At 42.5% G+C, this 19,597-nt stretch overlaps 1 protein-coding gene across 5 annotated transcripts in view; it reads left to right on the top strand.

Annotated features, from left to right (window-relative positions):
- Positions 1–490: 490 nt before the first annotated feature.
- TPD52L1 (TPD52 like 1) overlaps positions 491–19,597 on the top strand; it is a 99,654-nt gene continuing 80,547 nt past the window's right edge. For 2 of the 5 annotated variants that reach the window (XM_033407875.2, XM_033407864.2), the window contains exon 1: positions 626–851. In XM_033407875.2, coding sequence (XP_033263766.1) covers positions 833–851 — 19 coding nt within the window. In that variant the 5' untranslated portion in view covers positions 626–832. Of the gene's footprint in view, positions 852–19,597 lie in introns of all 5 variants that reach the window. The other 3 variants (XM_004263858.3, XM_049695659.1, XM_033407880.2) reach the window with 3 other exon arrangements.

Below are 19,597 nucleotides of genomic sequence, written 5' to 3'. Positions count from 1 at the left end.
CCCACGGATCTCGCCATTGGCCTAGCAACATCATTCACAATAAACTGTCCCATGAAAACAAAAACAAAACACACACACACACAAAAGTTCATCTCCAGTATTCTGACACCAAGTGTCAACTGTGGAACTTTCTTCACCTAGGATATTAATTCATAATTTTTCTTTTTGTTGATGATTGATACCCTTCCCTTGATTTAAACGTACACATTATTTTTATCCCACATGCCCAGTAGTCATAGATTCCAGAGCCACTGGATCACTTGAGTACGTAAGTGCCACTGTTTAATGAAATATGTATATTCAGGTCTGTAAACTTAAACACGTGACTTGGAGTGCTACTTGCAGACGATTCTGACGGTTAAGTATTTACATGGACCATGGTGATATCCAAAAGAAAATGCTTTTAAATTTGTGGATTATTTCATTGAACTATATAAAATGGGTATCAATAAATGTATTCACTAAAAAAAACCCAAATACACAAAACAGTGAAGGTACAGCCGACCTCAAGCCTTCGTAGGGCGGAGCACGCGCCCACAGCCCGGAGCGGGCGCCGTCCGCCCGATGCGCGGAGCGGCCGGCAGGTGGCGCCCAGCGGTAGGCTCCCTCCCCGCGAGGCCTGGGCCAGGTGGACTGGAAGGGGCGGAGGTAACCAGAAGCGGGCAGCTGAGGCCGCTCCGCGGTCCCCGCCCTTTCAGCGCTGCGCTCGCTACAAGCGTGCAGGAAGAGGACGCGAGCGGCTGTGTCAGCTGCGTTCCGAGCTCGGGCGCCGCTGCTGCTTCTCCTCCAAGCGCCGGGCGCCCCCGCCGCGCTCAGTCCGAAGTCGGCCACCATGGAGGCGCAGGCACGAGGTGAGTGGTCGCCGACCGCCCTGAGGGTCAGGCCCTGGGGAACGTAAAGGCCCTTTCCCTGCATCACCTAACTTTGCTCCCGGACCGAGCTGATGGGTGACCGCACCACATGCCCGCAACTCCGCTCCTACCCGCGCTTGCGGGGCAATTCCTGCTCCCCAAACTCAGGACTTGCTGTGGGGCTGGGGACCAGTGAAGGACGCATTAAGTGCAGAGGACCCTCCGCAGGGAATGCGCCAGCGGAATGCCTTACTCCTTTCCCAGCCCGTCGCCCACACGCTTCCCGAGCCTCGTGGGCGCCCAAAGAACCTGTTGGGCAGGGACCGGAGTCCGTGTTTCGTTCCCTTCTCCCCGCGGGGAGTAGCGGGGAGCGCTACGCCTCCTGCCCTGAGCGGAGGGCTAGCGTTCCGCAGCTCCCAAGTCCCGGGCTGAGAGCGGCGCGCGCCGCGGCGCTGGTTCCGCGGGGACCCGGCTCTCCCGGCTACGCGAGGGGTTTGCAGGGCCGGGACCTGCCTTCCGAGGCCGGGAGAGCGTTACCGCCCGCTGATCTTCAGCAGCTCGACACGGGTGTCCCTGTTTCCCACGGTCGGGAGCGACTTCTGCCTCCCCAGGCGCGCAGGGCCGCCGGCCACGGTCTGGCCTCCACGCTCCCAGCTCCTGCGGTCGCCCGCTCGAGGAGCCCGAGACCGCTTCACCAAGGGCAGCCTGGTGTCTTGGGGTCACACGCGGACGAGGGTTAGGGAATCCTGAAGGAATCGTACAAGAGTGGAAGTAAATGGTCGGTGGAAAGAAACAGAGGTGGGCGGAGGTGGAACAGGAGACTGGTAGGAAGGACACTGACTCTGGGGTCTATCTTGGGAGCAACGCCAAGAAGGGATCGGGGGCAGAGTTCAGCCTTTAAAACAATCACCACCACCTTTCTAACACACTGCGGGAAATTCTGTGAAGGCTTTTTAAAATAAATAAAAAACCCGTTTAAAAAAAAAAGGAAGAAGAGGTTCATGACCCTATGTGCTCGCCCTTTAGAGGCCAAGCGTCTTGCATGTGAGCGACTTGGCAGATACTGGGGCCTGGAGCCACCCAGCAGGTTCGCTGCCAGGATTACGATGGTCTGAACAGTACAAACCATCCTCGTTCTTACCATCAGCCAAGATCCTGTGCATAAAGCTGCCAGTTCCAGTATTTTTTCCCGCACTCTCTAAATAGGAAAGGAGAATTCAACCAACGGCTGTTGGTCAAATTCAAACGCAGAGGTCAGGTTGGAGGCCTTCACTCCTAAGCTGAAGCAGGTGGAAACAAGGCTGGAGCTTTCCAACCTGCTTTGCAGATTAGAATTATTTGCAGTCTTAAATACAGGCCCTGGCAGATTCCAGACCAATCAAATTGGAATCTCTGGGGCCTGGGCATGGGTATATTTGAAATCTTCCCAGGTGAATCTGTTACTCAGTGAGGTTACTCACGCAGTGAGTGAGTAACAGAATCTGTTACTCTGGCACAGCAGATAGGAAACATTCATCAGGTTACTGAAACTACAGATTGGACCCACTAGTGTTATTCGTTTGCTTTATGTGAGAAATATACTTAACAAATATTCCAGTGCTTTCCTTGGCCAAGCACTGTGCTAGGAGGAACAAACACGGCCTTGATCTCTGCTTCATGAAATTTACAGTAGAGGAAGAGATGGACATTAATTTGATAGTTATTTGATAAGTAAAATGTAAAATGGCAAGCATCTTAACGATAAGAAGAGGGCCACAGTGTAGCAAGAGCCTGAAAAATCTCCCGGCCTAGTAGGTGATAATCAAACCAGCAGAGTTTGTTCAGTGTGTCCCTGTTTCTGCTCTTTGTGCTTTACATGTGTTAACTCATTTCTTCTTCACAGCAGTCTCATGAGCTAGGTAGTGTTGTCCTTCCCGTTCTCCAGAAAGGAAACAGGTCAAAGATGTAAATTTCTTGTAACATCAAGTTCAAGATCTTCTTGCCCCTTCGGACATTACTCTGGCTAGATGAATTGCCTCTTAGATTCTAAGAGAGTCCTGTGATTTCCTAAATGCAAGTTTCTATCCTCAACACCGTTTATTTTAGAATTACCTAGAGTGGGGATGGCTTCTCTTTCTGCCTCTTGATCTAGAGAAAAGCAAAACTGAGTGAGGTTAAGTGGTCAGCTGCTGATAAGATATCCCCATGTACTTTGCAGGGGACCACCCCCACACACAAATGCTATGGACATGATTTGCACACATCGCTCCATAAATGCAGCAGCGGGTCCTAGAAACGTTTCCCTAAGTGAAATGCGGCAGATATGTTCTTTGACTTTGGTAGAAGGTAAAACACAGAAGTGGGGTTAGGAGCAGAGCCATTCCACGAAGAGGGCCTGGAGAACAGTATGCAGTGAGAGGCCCACAGGAGGCCAACGTTGCCAGTTGTTTTCCTGGTAGTAGAGAATTTGCTTTCATAAAAATGATATATTAGACAGAGAATTTATTTAGGAATGTAGCATTTTCCTGAAACATATGGCAGTCCTTTAAAGTAAAAAGTTCCTGATCTTTTTGAACTACCTTTCAATATTTCGTTACTCTAGGAAATAACTTTCTGTCTTTCCCATTGTCTTTAATGTTAAAAGGCAAAATTTCACTTCACACTTGTATGTATTCAGATTAATAATTGTATTAGTGTCCTATAATTGCTGTAACAAATTACGGCAAACTTAGTGGCTTAAAACAGCAGAAATGTTTTCTCTCACAGTTAGGAGGCTAGAAGTCCAAAGTCACTATCACTGGACCAAAATTAAGATGTCAGCAAGGCTTCGATCCCTCTGGATGCTCTAAGGAATAATTTTTCCTTACCTCTTCCAGCTACTGGTGGCTGTTGGTATTCTTTGGATGCATCTTTCCAGTCTCTGCCTTTGTGGGCATATTGCCTTCTCTTCTGTCTGTCAGATCTCCCTCTGTCTCTCTTTTAAGAATGCTTGTGATTTCATTTAGAGCTCCCCTGGGTAATCCAAGATAATCTCCCCATCCCAAGATCCTTAACTTCATCACATCTGCAGAGACCCTTTGCCCATATAAGGTAACATTCAGAGGTTCCAGGGATTGGGACCTGATATCTTTGGGTGCCATTATTCAGCCAAATTCCAGTAACTTTTTTTTATATTCAGACATTCTGCTCAGGAGGATTCCCATAAGTCCATGAATGACATAAAGTAGTAAACATCAGATTAATCCTGTTTGCAGATTCCATTAAAGTGAAAAGGTCGTATTTACCTTACTTTCTACTTTGCTCAAAGGACATTTATTTGCACTCATCTTGTTCCAGGAAGAACTCAGGGCAGTGTATACAGATATATGAAACAAGGTAATGTAAATTACATTACAGCGAGGTAATGTAAATTAGAAACAGATGAAAGAAAACAAGCCAGGATAAGAACAGAAAATGAAGCAAGGAATGAGCTCTAGAAAAATGAATACAGTTATAACCTTTTTATTAATATTCCATGAAAACAAATTCTTGCTTTGTAAACAAGGCATTTTTTTTTTTTTTTTACAAAGCAGTAAAATAATCCCTTCTCTCATAAATAGCAACAGGTCAAGTCTCTTATATTGTAGGGATCAGATACCCAAGGAAAAAAATCTGTTTTCCACATTTCAGGCCATATAATCGTAAACCTCAAACTGTGGAAGCTAGGTATTACACATTTTGATTAATGACTTTTGAAAATATTATGAAGAGCATTCTTAGTGTCTTCAGAGCTACCTTCTATTGTTTTATTTTCCCTCTAAATAAAAGTTTTAAAGTAATTAATGTTGTTTATATAAGATAAAGTCAATCATTTGCAACAAATCATGTACTATTGTTGCAATTAAAATTCTTATGAAATGGAGTCATAACAAATCATAGATATTATAGTATATTGGAACCTATTTTGAATTGCATTCCCTAATATACACCTTGTTTTCTTGATACTCTTGCTAGGCAGAATCTGAGAAGTTGCTTCAAAAAACTTATAAGCAAAAGAGTCCATTTTTCTGGCCAGTCATAAGATTTGGTACTTAGGGAGCTAAGTAAATAGTAAATAAGTATTGATACTTTGACAAATAATGATTTGTCAAATAAATATTTCAACAAATATTTATTGATTACTATAGTAATAGCAAATATTCAATAAGCACTTACTATTGAGAGGTAGCAGGGGATAGTGGTTAAGATTCCAGAATCAAGTCAAACTGCTTGTATTTTGATCCTACCATGGTCACTTATCATTAACATGACCCTGAAAAATGTATTTGATCTCTCTGGGCCTTGGTTTCCCCATACATAAAGTGTGGAAAACAATAACAGCTATCTCACAGGATTGTAATGAGGATTTAACGAGTTAATATATGCAAAGTGCTTAAAACGGTACCTGACACTTTGTAAGTACTCTGTAAACATTTGCTGATGTTTTTAGTAGCAAAGAACTTTACATGCATTATCTTATTGAATCTTTTAATGACACCATGGGATAGATACTATTACTTTTAACTCATTTTATAGACAGGGAAAACTGAAGGTCAGAAAAATTCAGTGAGGCAGGCAGAATTCAACTGCAAGTCCATCTGAGTCCAGAGTGTGAGCTCCACCACTATCCTACACCATTTCTCAGTATGTGATGGGCAGTATATGCCAACGGGAAGCAAATATGTGTTTGATTGGCATGGGTCATCTTTCCAGGGAGGGCGACCAAGAAGAGTCATTCCTATGGGTAATGGCACATAGAACTAACTAGATGATATATTTCCATCTCATTGGGACTTTTTGAGTATTAAAGTACTAATTAGAACTAATTCACAATTAGGGTGATAAAAACAATAATACTGTATTTTTTTAAAGTGCCAGATGCCATGCTATTATGCACTTAAAAAAAATCATGTTATTACTAAATACAACAAAGTCAAGAGGAAGGTAATGCTATTTTCGTTTTACAGATGAAGAAACTAAATGACAGAGTAGTTGCACACCTTCCTTTAATTCATAGATCTTGGTTGTGTTGGAGCCCAGATTTGGAATCAGAGAGTTTGACTGCACACTTTGGGATTTTATTAATATTCTATACCATCTCCTTAAGTTGGTGTGTATAAGTGGTCAGTGTGCAAAGTTAAAAATAATAGATTTTTCTTGACATTCTGTATGGTCAAGGGGGTTTTAAAAGGGCAGAATTTAACCATACTGTCCATTGCATGTATGGGCAGCGTCTAGGTCTGGGCACATGACCCAGATTAGCTGAGGTCTGCAAGAATAAGCCCCGTATTATGGCAAGTTGGGGTAGGGGTGCTTATGTAGCAACAGCTGGCTGTTTTACTTCTGTTTTCAAGTTGGGAAATTCTGTAAAATCACAGGCCATGTGATGCTTAGAACCAGTGCGGAATTTTATCAGCAGCTGCAAGGAAAAGCCATTTCAAAGGTGGAATGGTTCAAATATGTTATTCCACTTCGTGTTCACCTATATCTCGTAATCTCAGGACTTTAAAATAAAGAAAAGGCATAGGATCTACCTGCTTGTCTCCACAAAGTAGGGTCTGTACACTCTAGATGCCCGCTAAAAAGACTCATCTCAAGGAATAGCCAAAAAAGAAAGATTTTTATAGTCTCATGAGTATAATAATTACTTGTTTACCCCGGTATGTTTTAATTTAACCGTCTCCCAGCATGTTAGCACAATACCTACTTTAAGAAGGTGCCTAGTGGAAAAAATTGAATCGTCAGAGGGTTTGTCCTTAAGCTACTGTAGCAATCTCTGTGTTAAACTTCTGTGGTCTAAAATGGCAATTGAAACAAACTTATGGTTACCAAGGGGGAAAGAGGGGGAAAGGATAAACTGGGAGATTGGGATTGACATATACACACTGCTATATATAAGATAGATAACTAATAAGGACCTATTGTATAGCACAGGAAACTCTTCTTAATACTCTGTAATGACCTATATAGGAAATGAATCTAAAAAAGAGTGGATATATGTATATGTATAACTGATTCACTTTGCTGTACAGCAGAAACTGACACAACATTGTAAATCAACTATACTCCAATAAAAATTAATTTTTTAAAATGGCAATTGAAGAAAAGAGGGTGGCAGTCCCAGTCATCAACCTGGCTTGCTCTCCATGTATGTGGACGTTCATCATGACTGCAATTTTGGAAGGTCCCCAGCAACACTTTGAAGCCACCTTTTAAACTTATGGAGTTAGGATGCAGTTAAGAACACGTAAAGGATGACCCCAATCTGTGGATTTTCCAGCCTGTCATTCTACTTTTCATTGAATATTTTAGAAATGAAGTGTAATTTATTTAAAATCTATACATTAAATTAAGAATCACTATTAATGTACCAGGGAAGGCAGTAGGACATTTTAATGAATTTGAGTTGGCTAAATGAAAGCTTTGGGTCCTCAAGGAAAGATGAATTTTAAATAGTTTCTCACAGTGTGAGTCGTTTATAAGTGTTACATTTTGATGCAGAGGGTGTGAAATTCCCAGAATAAAACCACAAATCTCCAAGAGTACCCCTTCTTCACCACCATATTGCTTCTTTCTCAAAAGACAAAAATCTGACACTTGACTATTTGTGCTATAGCCAAATGATGTACCACACACTGAAAATGTGTGTATATGTTACACCTCATCTCCAGACTTATCCATGGTTATTTGCACCTTACGCAAATTACATTTTCCCTGCTGTGTATCTAAAACATAGAATCCTCCAAGCCCTTGGAAATTGCAAAATGCAATTTTCTTATAATTAGACGCCTCTTTTGTCAATCAATAACAAGAGCACCTTGTCAAGTATCCTGGAAACAGAACTGATTCATTCAAAAGAAAAAGATAACTAGGGATTGGGGACGGTGAGAAGGGATCTCTTCAGATTTCTCAGTTTCAGAGTCTCTGGCTGTTGGATATTTGTTTGTTTGTTTTTCACTGATGTTCCCCCCTGCACATGAATGAGCTGAGAGTAGCAATAATGAGAGCAGAAAAGAAAATTGTTTATAAGTATTTCCAACATTCGGGATTTCAAAATGGATTCATTTCTACATGAAGACATCATGGAAAGATGGTTCCCTTACTTAAGAGTTAGGACAAGAGTTAGGCCAGGAGGAAATTGAAGTCTTTGGCCTCGTTATTCCTCTTTTGATACCCCAGGTCTCCATCTGGAAATGTCAAGATATTCATTCTTCCTGCAAAGTTTATTTCAGGTGATTGGAAGGTTCTTATAAGCACTCACCTATTTCTATTTTCCTCATTCCATGAAGGACATTACTGACAAGGAAAATATCTATCGTGGGCCTACTGTGTGCCAGGCATGGTTGCAGTCATTATGAGATGTTCCATCAGGTTCCCATAGTCCACTCTCAATGACACTGTCCCTGAAAGAAGGAGGATTAGGACTTTGCGTTTTTTTCCCTGTGACAGAGAATGTATACAGATGAGATAAGATGCATAGATACAATGTATAGAGACAAGAACACACATGCAGAAATTTTTTGAAATATGATCTTGCTATTTTGATAAAATCTGCACGTGAAGACGTAAGGGGAGTGTATCCACCAGCCAGAAGGCAGGCGGTCACTTCATGGCAGTGCTCAACGCATATGCTTTACAGATTCTCTTGCATGCAGGAGAAGGTCTGAGACCCAGGCCCCTCCTTTCGAGCAAGGGTTTTGGCCTCCACAAGGGAGCAAGGCCCTTGTACTTACAAATAAAAAATCCAGTATATTTGAAAAGCAAATCTTGTATTGGAAGAAAAAGGGAGGTCGGTTGAGTAACAGTAAAAAAACAGCGGTAAAACACACATCTGAAAAGAGATTCAGGTATACATTTGAAAAGAATTGGAGTCACAATATTGCCCACACCACATTGACTTAAGTTCTTTGATTAGGTATGTTATGGGGTTGCTGACTTCCCTCATTAAGAGAACTGGACAAATAATAGTGGTATTAGCACTAACATTTTATAATCTACTATCCCAAATCTTACAATTAGATACAAATATAACTTTTTATGACTTTTGCTACTGTAGAGAAAAAACCCATTTATATTTAGTGTCATCCCACATATTGTGTACTTACAGTTAAATATGCTTGTTTGCAATGACCCAGGAATTCACAACATGTAAGTACAAAAACTACCTCCTGTGGAGATCTGGCCTCAGGAAAAAAAGAACTTGATGCCAGTGTTTTGCTTGGCCCTCTCTTCCCGGTGACACCCTGTGCCTGCCTCTGCAGAGTTGCCTTCCTCAGATTTTTGTCCTTTCTTCTTATTCCTTCCTCAAGGCTGAGGGAAAATAGATATTTTGGATTAATGTAATGGGACCTGTTATATATGGTGGAGTTATAATGGTCCCATGTAATTGCTTTGAATTTGGGTTCTCTTTGAGGAAAGAGAAAATTAGCTCTTTCTCTTTAAAAAAAAAAAATCCAGTGGTCAGTCCTCCGACCGTCCCCATCTTAGTTGACATACCAGCATCTCTTGGCGCTGTTGCTCATTCCCTCCTCCCTGGAGCACTTTGTTCTCTTGGTTTCCAGGATGCCAAGCACTTTCCCCCCCTCCTTCTTCGCAAGCCCCCCCTCAGTTTCCTTTGCCTTCTATCTGCACTCGCTCTCTTGGTGAGCTCCTCGTGACTTGTGCTTTTAAATTCCATCCATACGCCAACAAACCAGCAACTCCCAAATTTATTTTCCCAGCCTGGACCTGGCCCCTCACCTTCAGCTACTCACTTGCTACGTCTGCATGAATGTCTCAAATCTTGAACTTAACATGTCTAACATTGAATTTCTGATCTTCTTCCTCTGAAATAACCCTAGTCTCCCAGTATCTCCCAAAGTTATTGCCATCTCAGCTAATGGCAACTCCATTTCAAACATGGAAGCCCAAAACCTATCCCAGGAAAGGTTTTTGTTTTGGGCTTCCCCCCGCATCATATCCATATCCCGTTTCCAGTCTGTCATGGCAGCTCTACTTTCACAATATATTGAGAGTGGAACAGCTTCCCACCCTCTCTGCTGACCGTGCCTTAGTCCAGGCCACCATTATTTCTCACCTGAGTTCCTGCAGGAGTTTCCTAGCTGGTGTCCCTGCTTGGGCCCTGGCCTGTCTTCAGTCTGTTCCCAGCATAGTAACGAGAGTGATCGTCTCAAAACAGGTAGTGTCATGCCATGCCTCGCTTCAGAACTCTGCAGGAACTCCTCCTTTCACAAAGAATAAAGAGGAGGGTCCTTTCTGTGGCCACAGGGGTGCTACGTGATTCCCCTTCCTCCTCGTTTCCCCGACCTTATCTCCTAATGCTTTCCTTTGGAGTTCCCTTTGCTGCCTCTTCAGAACCTTTCAGCTGAGCCTTCTGCCTCAGAAACTCTCCCTCAGCTACCTTCCCTAACGCTCCCACAGTACCTTCAGTGTTACCCTTAGTCCTGGCAACTGGACCCCTGTTGTCAGGAGACAGTTCTCTGTCGGTCTCTCAAGTTTCTGCGCAACTGGTCTTGTGAGCACAGGCATTCACAGCTAATTTTCCCTTGACGCTCTTTTCAAGGAGGTTTTGCATAGCAGGCAGCCTTGGAAGACAGAGACTGTCTCCCTTAGGGGCAGGTAGATTTACCGTCCGAGATAATAAAGATCAGGACTCCCTCTGGACCCCATGTCGTGCAGATTTGCTAGCAGCCCCTGTATAAAATCGGAGCATCCTAATCTCGGTGCTACTCTCGGAAACACATCCCACTGTGTAATCAGGCACCACTGGCCCTCAGCACGTCACCCTTGTGGAATTAGGGCTTAGGGAACTGGTGCAATGATGTTGCCATGGCTACTGCTATTGTTGTGAGTAATACATTTTCTTTTTTCTGTGACCCAGGAGTCTTGTATCTCCTGCCAACATCTATGAAACTGGCAGGCTAATTTGTTTGCTTGCAAGTGGGGCAAAATCCAACACTTCACAATTCTTGACACCTTTCCTGAGCCGTTAACTTTAGAGGACCCCATTTTAGCCTTCTGTGTGAGCCTTGTCTGGAATGAGTAGTCTATAGACCCACCTAGAACCTATGCCTCTTCTTCTAGACCGAGCTCTGGGTACCCGGGACTCCAGAATTCTCTGCCCAAACAGTCCTCAGTGTGTTACCAGGCTTGCCTGTGCCTTCCAAGAGTAGACCATGCTGCCAGTGTGAACATTCTTCATCCTGAGAGATGACGGGCAGGCTGCTCTTGGAGTTGGCAGTGGGAGTCGCTTGGACATACAGGCTAGGGTACTGGTTGTCAGTGTGATCCCTTGACCAGCATCATGGGCTTCACCTGGGAACTTATTAGAAGTGCAAATTCTTAAGCCCCGCTCTCGACCTACTGAATCAGAGACTTTGGAGGCGAGCCATCTGTGTTTTAAAATGCCCTCCGAATGATTCTGATGCACATTCTGTTTGAGAGTTCCGATATAAACTCACTGGGCTAGGTTTCCCCATGCACGTGCACAGGAGCCCCTGTTTGTGCTTGTGATGGACAGACCTCTAGGTGACCCCAGGTGATGAATGATTTCCAGTTTTCATACCCGTTTGGTCCTTCCACTGAGATTTCAGACGGGACCTGTGACTCGCTTCTAACAGCATGTGACAGACATGATGGGATGTTATCCTTTGATTATGTTACTTTAATAATACTCTGTCTTAGCAGACTGGAGTTGAGACTCTCCTGGTGGGTTGATGAAGGAAGCAGCTGTGTTAGACAAGCTCACGTGACCAGGAACTTTGGGCAGCTTCTAGAAACTGAGGGTGTTTTCTAGGACCTGAGGAAGGCAGCAAAAACCTAAGGCCTTCTGCTCTGTAGATGCCAGGAAATTATTCTGCCAACAACCTGAGTAAGACTTGAAGTGGATTCTCCCCAGTCAAACTTCTAGATGAGAGCGCTGGGCTTCCCTGGTGGCACAGTGGTTAAGAATCCGCCTGCCAGTGCAGGGGACACGGGTTTGAGCCCTGGTCCGGGAAGATCCCACATGCCGTGGAACAACTAGGCCCTTGCGCCACAACTACTGAGCCTGTGCTCTAGAGCCCACGAGGCACAACTACTGAGCCCGCGCGCCACAACTACTGAAGCCCACGCACCTAGAGCCTGTGCTCCGCAACAAGAGAGGCCACCGCAATGAGAAGCCCGTGCACCACAACGAAGAGTAGCCCCCGCTCGCTGCAACTAGAGAAAGCCCACATGCAGCAACCAAAAATAAATAAATAAATTAAAAAAAAAAAAAAAGGAAAAAAGAGAGTGTACTGTGGCTGACACCTGGGTTACAGCTTACTGCCCTGTGAGACCCTGAAAGAGGACCCAGCCAAGCTGTGCCCAGGTTTCTGACACACAGAAGCTCAGAGATAATAGAAGCATGTCATTTGAAGCAGCTAACTTCATGGTAACATGCCATGTGGCAGTTGGTAGCTAACATGGTGCAGGGTGTCTGCGGGAAGAGAGGACAGGCTGTGTGCCTGCTTTGCGCTCTTGCCGTGGGCCCTGCAAAGGTTAGTGATGATCATGTCGTCGTGGCCTCTTTACATGACACTTCACCCGACACCCTCACCACTCGCGCAGAGACACTTACTATTGATATTTCCCTAACCTGCTTTCCATTTCTCTTTTTAGCCGCTATTCCCCTCTCACATACTGTATATTTTACCTAATGTATTTTTTTTTCCTTGGCTTTTCCTACCCCTCCTAAAAGTAAGTTCACTGAGGCCAAAATATTTTACTATGTTCGTCAGTGCTCAATCTCCAGTACCTGGAGCTTACACATAATAGGGGTTCAATCAATATTTATTAAATGAATGAAGCAAGCTACAATCTTTTTGAGAGTCTACTGGTTCCTTGTTAGTGCTCCACTGAAATCAACTGGCTCTTTCTACTGACTCAGTTCAGTATTGGATAATTGCATGAATGGTAAAAAATAAATGTGAAGAAAATAGTTTGAAGCATAGTAGTTAAATAAATGAAAAAATGTGTTCCATTCCCTGCGACTTCCACCATAAAAAGAACAAACTGACCCAGGGTTTGCCATTCTTGCAAGACCAGAGTCCATCTACCAGTATCACCATGAAAGGTAACCCTTACTTTCTATCAGCAGGCCTCTTCTTTTTCTGTGGCAGACTGGCGACTTTGCGGTCAGTTTGTAGATGTGATCACGTGCTCACAGAAGGAATCCAGGAGGCAGAGAGAGTCCAGCTTCCCCACTGGTCTGTGCCCCATTTTCCTCTCTCCCTTCCCCTAACTACCAGGCTTTGCCAGCTCAGTCATTTGCCCCAAAGGACTCTCCACTTTGAGTCAGGCACATGGTCCAAAGGATATCTATAGACAGCCCTGGCTGCTTTCCCCAGTATAAATCTACATTTTTCCCTGGGTAGATGCTTTCTGTTGTTTCTGTCATCTGTCTCTTGATCAAACCCTTGGCTTTGAGATCATTATGCCTCACCTCTCAGGTCTGTTTACTCACCTCTTACATGAGGGGTTGGATCGGATGTCCTTTGAGGTACTGACTAGCTCGTTCCTGAAAGGCTCATTCAAGTCCTTTTATCCATGTTGCTTTCTAAAAATAAAAAAGTTGTGTATGTATCTATGTATATATGCACACGTATAAATGTGTGTGTATGTTTATATATATAGAGCTGCTGTTCCTATATGTATAAAACAACCATGATGGAACTATGCTTGCTTGCATTTCTATATGGAAAGTTTGCAATCAAGTTAGGTATTTTCATTTCCTAACGTAATTCCTAATATTTTAGTCTGGATACTGGTACTTCTCATTTAGAGATTGACTGTACACCCACATAAGCTGTTTCTCCAGGCTGAGAAGATGAGTGTGGTCATGTGGGGAGAAGTCAGGAGGAAGAAATAGAAGAAAGATAAAGGTTCTGTCAGATAAAGGAACTCTAGCCTACTGGTGGAGAGCACAGATGTTGTCACAGAGATTTGGATTCGTGTCCCAGTTCAGTCATTTTTTGGTTGTGTGACCTTTAACTTAACCAAGTCTCAGTTTGGTCATCTGCAAAACGGTGAGAGTTGTGGCCACCCAGTGGGTTTGGTGATGACTGAGGGAGATGATGCCCGTGAAGCCCTTGGGATGGTGCTTGGGTACTATTACAGTAATTAAAAGGAAAGGTGAGATGTATTTATTAAACAAATGTCATTTCTTTGTGAGCTTACCACCCTATTTTTATTGAAGCAGTTAGGTGTCAAGTTACTATGTTTAATGCATTCTTTTATCAGAAAATTCTTTGGATTTGGTACACCACCTACCACACGATTAAATATAGCTCTCTGGAGCTAAGGAAAGATGAGTAGGTTGAAGATAGAAATAAGTATATAAGTTGATGGAATTTGGACATCTGGCCAGCATGCAAAGTTCTTTTCTGAAGTATAAATTTTACCTACTAAAGCACACTGCAGTTTTGCTAACAAGAGGATATTTTATTTAATTTTTATTTTTATAAATTTATTTATTTATTTATTTATTTTTGGCTGCATTGGGTCTTCGTTGCTGGTGCGGGCTTTCTCTAGTTGCGGTGAGCCGGGGCTACTCTTCATTGTGGTGTGCGGGCTTCTCATGGTGGCTTCTCTTGTTGTGGAGCGCGGGCTTCAGTAGTTGTGGCACATGGGCTCAGCAGTTGTGGCTCACGGGCTCAGTAGTTGTGGCTCATGGGCTTAGTTGCTCCGCAGCATGTGGGATCTTCCCGGACCAGGGCTCGAACCTGTGTCCCCCGTATTGGCAGGCGGACACTTAACCACTGCGCCCCCAGGGAAGTCCCAAGAGGATATTTTAAATGATTGCTCTTTGGCTCCTTCTTTCTTTACTTGGGTAAAAGCTTAGAGATATGCAGGTATAACAAAGCAATGTTCATCGTTTGGACATGTTTTGAGGACGAACAGGTTAAATTTTTTGCTTTCCTTTCCATTGCTTCTCTCATAATAATTTAATAAATCATCGGGGTGGTGGGGAGTGCTGGCAGTGCTTATCTTTTCAGTTAGCTGATCTTATTTCTGATCTCTCGTGGCTTGGATGTTGATTATTACAGTGCAGCCTTGCTGAAGGAATGCAGAGCCTGTGGAGCAAGGTGTGTATTCTGGATGGCGGGCCTTTGAAGATCCCGGTTTCTGTTGCTTAGCAGCATGCTTGAGATTTCTGAATATTCTGTAAAGCTCCTAATGACAAATGCAGATTTCTGCTCTTGCTATTTCAGATGTTTCAAAAAATAAATAATGCACAAATGAAAACTATTTATGTATAAATATAAATATATAAGACCCCATCACAATCTATTCCCTTTACTCTACCTTCTTTTTCTTCATAGCACTATGGCATGTTATATTATGCATAACTATTTGTCTTCATTTTCTCCCAACTATCATTTAAGCTCCTTGAGGGCAGGGGCTTTGTCTCCTTTATTACCATATCCCCAGTGTCCAGAACAATGTCTGGCCCATGGAAAGCACTCTGTAAATATTTATGGAGGAAACGATGAATGAATGAATGAATAGAACTGAGTGGATAATGTCTTATGTAACCCCAGCAGGGTGTAATAGGGGATGAACATTTCAACTTTTATAAGAAATGAATAATTTTTTAAATTTTTTATTATAACTTCTCATAAAAGCTCTCCAGATTAAAGAAGTGCTAGAGTGATAGTAAGAATTCTCAGTATTCTTTCATTGTCACAGAATGTTTCCAAGATTGAAATGTTGAAGAAGATATTAAACTTAGGTGTTGGGGAGTCAACATAAAAATAGAAGCTGGGGTAGAACTAAGTTGCTCCTTTTAAGAAAACGAGAGTGAGAGGGCTGGGGAGAGGGTAAGGGAGAAATATGGGAAGCAGGGAGGGAAGGACCCACAAAGAGTGAGCCTTAGCAGGAGAAAAAGAAATACAGCAGGAGAGAAGAGGAGATGCCTGGAGGCTGAGGAGAGAAACTTAGGACAAGAGATGCTTCTAATGGTGCTTTCCCAGGAAATGCTATCATCACCTCTTAGTTTCCCCTGTGATATCTTTATTCAATATAGAATTTCACATTTTTTTCATAGAGTTTTGTTCGTGAGACAGCTCAAAAGAGAAGAGGTCATTGGACACCTGATGTATATTTTGCAAACAAAGAAATAGATATTCAGTTTCTCCCAATCTCCATTAAGCAAATATTGAGCAAATACTTAATAGTCTTCAGTATGAGATGTGCAAATGAACCGTGTGCTTTGGGTGCCCAGGTTTTTCTGACTGTCCTGGGGCGGAGGGTCCAACAGGGCAGAGGAGGGACGAGAAGGAGAGACTGCAGCCCAGTCCCTTGGGGATGCTTTACCTGAGCAGCTGGTTTTCAGTGCAGTCGAAAACCTTGGATCAGCAAACCTGTTCAAACTATTTTAACTGGACAAATGAAAGTCTCATTTATAGAAATAAAAGCTACAATAATTTGGTAGCATTTTCTTCTGTAATGTGCATGTGACCTGCTCTGCTTTCTATTTTGTAGAGATTTATGAGAAAATATGTCCATATTCTTTTTTTTTTTTGTGGTACGCGGGCCTCTCACTGTTGTGGACTCTCCCCGTTGCGGAGCACAGGCTCTGGACGCGCAGGCTCAGCGGCCATGGCTCACGGGCCCAGCCGCTCCGCGGCATGTGGGATCCTCCCGGACCGGGGCACGAACCCATGTCCCCTGCATCGGCAGGCGGACTCTCAACCACTGCGCCACCAGGGAAGCCCTGTCCATATTCTTATGTCCACTATTCTGCATGTTGCAAGAAGTTACTGAACTTGAAAAACACTTATTTCCTTCCCTGAATGTGCCACCTCCCCCAAGTCTTTGCTGATAACCTGTGAGGGTTTGAAATATTGATGAATGTGAGTCCATTTTTCTCCCATTTTCACTGACCTTTCACTGGAGAGTATTTTTAGCTTTGCTGAGAATTTAGAGAAGAGGAAACCTCTTACAGAAATATCAGATGATGTGGGTATTCTTTCTGTTTCATAGAACTCAAGATGAATTCTGTAAAATGAATACTTGAATCATGATTAGCCTTTTATACTAATAAAGTAGTAGAGTATAAGGTCATTTTAAAATAGGCTCCCAAGAAATAACTGTGTAATGTAAAAGCATATCTTTCTTCCCAAATCTAATCTTAATACAAGTAGATGTCATAATTTTGATAATCAAGTGTTTGTTTAGGTCCTGTGTAAATACTACCGTTGTGCTATGAAAATATCTCTGGCGTCCTAGCAGATACAGTAAAGGCTGCTACTAACACACTAGCTTTTTGAGCTATGCGATGTATTCATCAACACACTGGTGAAGTGCTCTCTTGGCCGCACTGGATGGCTTGCTCATCATTGGACGTTTTCCTGTCCCTTCGTTTTCCAAGCCCACTTTCTACTTCCCCATGTTAGACCCTCCATCAGGTGGTTTTGTCCGCCTGGAATGCTGGTTCCTCTCATTTCAACTTGTCAGATCCCATCCCGCTACTAATGAACTTCTGATCTTCTCCCTGGAGGTAATCCCCCTCTTCTGTCAACTTCCATGGCATTTGGAATCTGTTTTATGTCCTTAAGGAACAGCATCATAATTTAGAGTTGGGAGGGACTAATAAATGATCTCATACAGTCTCCTCATTTTGTGGCTGAAAACACTCCAAGAGATCTGGAGGGGGGATGGGGGCGTTGCCCCAGGCTAGTTTCTTATAAGTGGAGACACTAGAACAGAACACGGGTTTCCTTCCTGCCCCGCAGCCCTGTGATCCTGTCACGTGCAGCCTTCCACCTTCTGCAGCACATTGTGGTGATTTGTTCCTGTGTCTTGTTGAAAAGACTATGTGGAGGTTTATTTTTTCATTCAAACATTTTATTCATGACAGATTCAGAAAACTTACACTCTTAAGTTCAGCTTGCAAATCTTATTCTATTTATAAAATTAGCAAATGCTCATAATTACTCTTAAAGGAACTTTGAATAGTATGACAGTCAAATAGTATGACATACAAATTTAGCTCATATAGTCAATTTCATATTTGAGTACTTCAATTTTCTAGTTGACATCCTTCCCAATTACTTAAATCTTGTAAATCTAAAAATTAAATATGTAAATATAGTAAATCTAAAATTCTCTTAAATGTTCTAATATTACTTACAAACTTAGTAAGATTTCCACTTAAAAATCACATTTAAATCAATTTCCTAATTAAACACTTAAAATTGTAATTATAAACCTGATCGTCTCTCAATAGACGAAATTCTCTCAAACATAATATAAAATACCAAATACTCAGATGTCTTCCCACAAGTACCCCAGTTCTGTGGCTTTGGTTTTATTCATTTTTTCATTCATTCATTTCTTTGTGCAATAATTATCTAAAATATTTACACCTGAAACTAATATAATATTATAAACCATTTTACCTCAATAAAAAAAAGAAATCTAAAAAATAAGTGAATAAATAAATAAAATATCTATGTGCCAAGACATTGTTCTAGACTCCAGAAAAACACAAGCAAACAAAATGAAAATTTCTGCCCTCAGGAAGTTCATATTCTAGGGAAGAGGCAAATAGTAAACAACTTAAATTAATTGAAGATGTAGTATACTAGTTGTTGGTCAGTGCTAAAGAAAACAGTAAAGTGCTGAAGGTGGTGGGTGGAGTGATGGTTGTAGATGATTCTGCCTCTCTCTGGGATTGATACTCTGCACAGAGCCTTTAACTGAGCTTACTTTCCAGAAGAGAGACGTGGCTTTCTGAGTACACTTGAAGTTGCACAAGGAGAAGAGATTTGGGTTGGGACGCTGCCTGCATTCCCACTGGTGACCCTGGTGAATATTCTGAACTTATAATTGCTCTGTCCACAACTCCGTGACTTCTAAAGGGCAACCTGTAGCCCCACATGACTTGATTGGATTTCATTCTTTCTTTGCCTCTTACAAAATATAAACATTCTTTTCACCCAACCTTAAAGACCTTTGATGTCCCTCTGAAATCCTTCCTATTCTTCAGACCACTCAATCTTAACAGACGTACCTGACTGCATTCCAGCCATCCTTCATGGTTCTCTTCTGCAATTTGGACACAACTTCCCCAGTCGCTTGCCTGATCAACTTTAACTCTCCAGGCAACAGTGAACTTCAAGAGGAAAAACGCTGTGCCTTAGATCTCTTCCGTTTCTCGTTTATCACTGTGTTCTGTAGAACACAGAGGATTACCCAAGTAGACCCTTAGAAGACAGTGGATTACCCAAGTAGACCCTGTTGCTAAAGGCAGCAAGTATAGAGCTGCTCAAAGAAAGACAGGGTAGTCCCACTCAGCCTTCAGGTTAAAGGCAATTGCTCAGCGGCTGGACTCCCTGAAGTGTGAATAAGAATTATAATAATCCCCACATGCCTCAAAGACCTTTGTTAACTAAGAACCACTACAGGAATGCTAATTTTCCGTGGTATTCGTGGTTGAATGTTTATTCTGTAAATCCCTCAAAGCACTTCACAAGCAGATCGTCTTTTTCCCTTTCTATTTAGGCTTAGGATAATGCAAGTTGTACTATTGTTTTGTTTTCACAATGCTGATAATTTTATTGTATCTGGTATATATTGAAGGCACAAGTTTTTTTCCACAGGATAGCTTCAATGTAGCAGAATGATCTTTCATTTCTTTCTTTTCAGTGGTACTAACTTCTTTTTTCTAGTCCTTCAATTTACTTACTCTGAATGCCAGCGATCTTTTTTTGGACAGAAATGCT

Source organism: Orcinus orca, chromosome 12 (assembly GCF_937001465.1).
Source record: "Orcinus orca chromosome 12, mOrcOrc1.1, whole genome shotgun sequence".
NCBI lineage: Eukaryota > Metazoa > Chordata > Mammalia > Artiodactyla > Delphinidae > Orcinus > Orcinus orca.
This window is presented reverse-complemented; position numbering and strand designations above follow the sequence as displayed.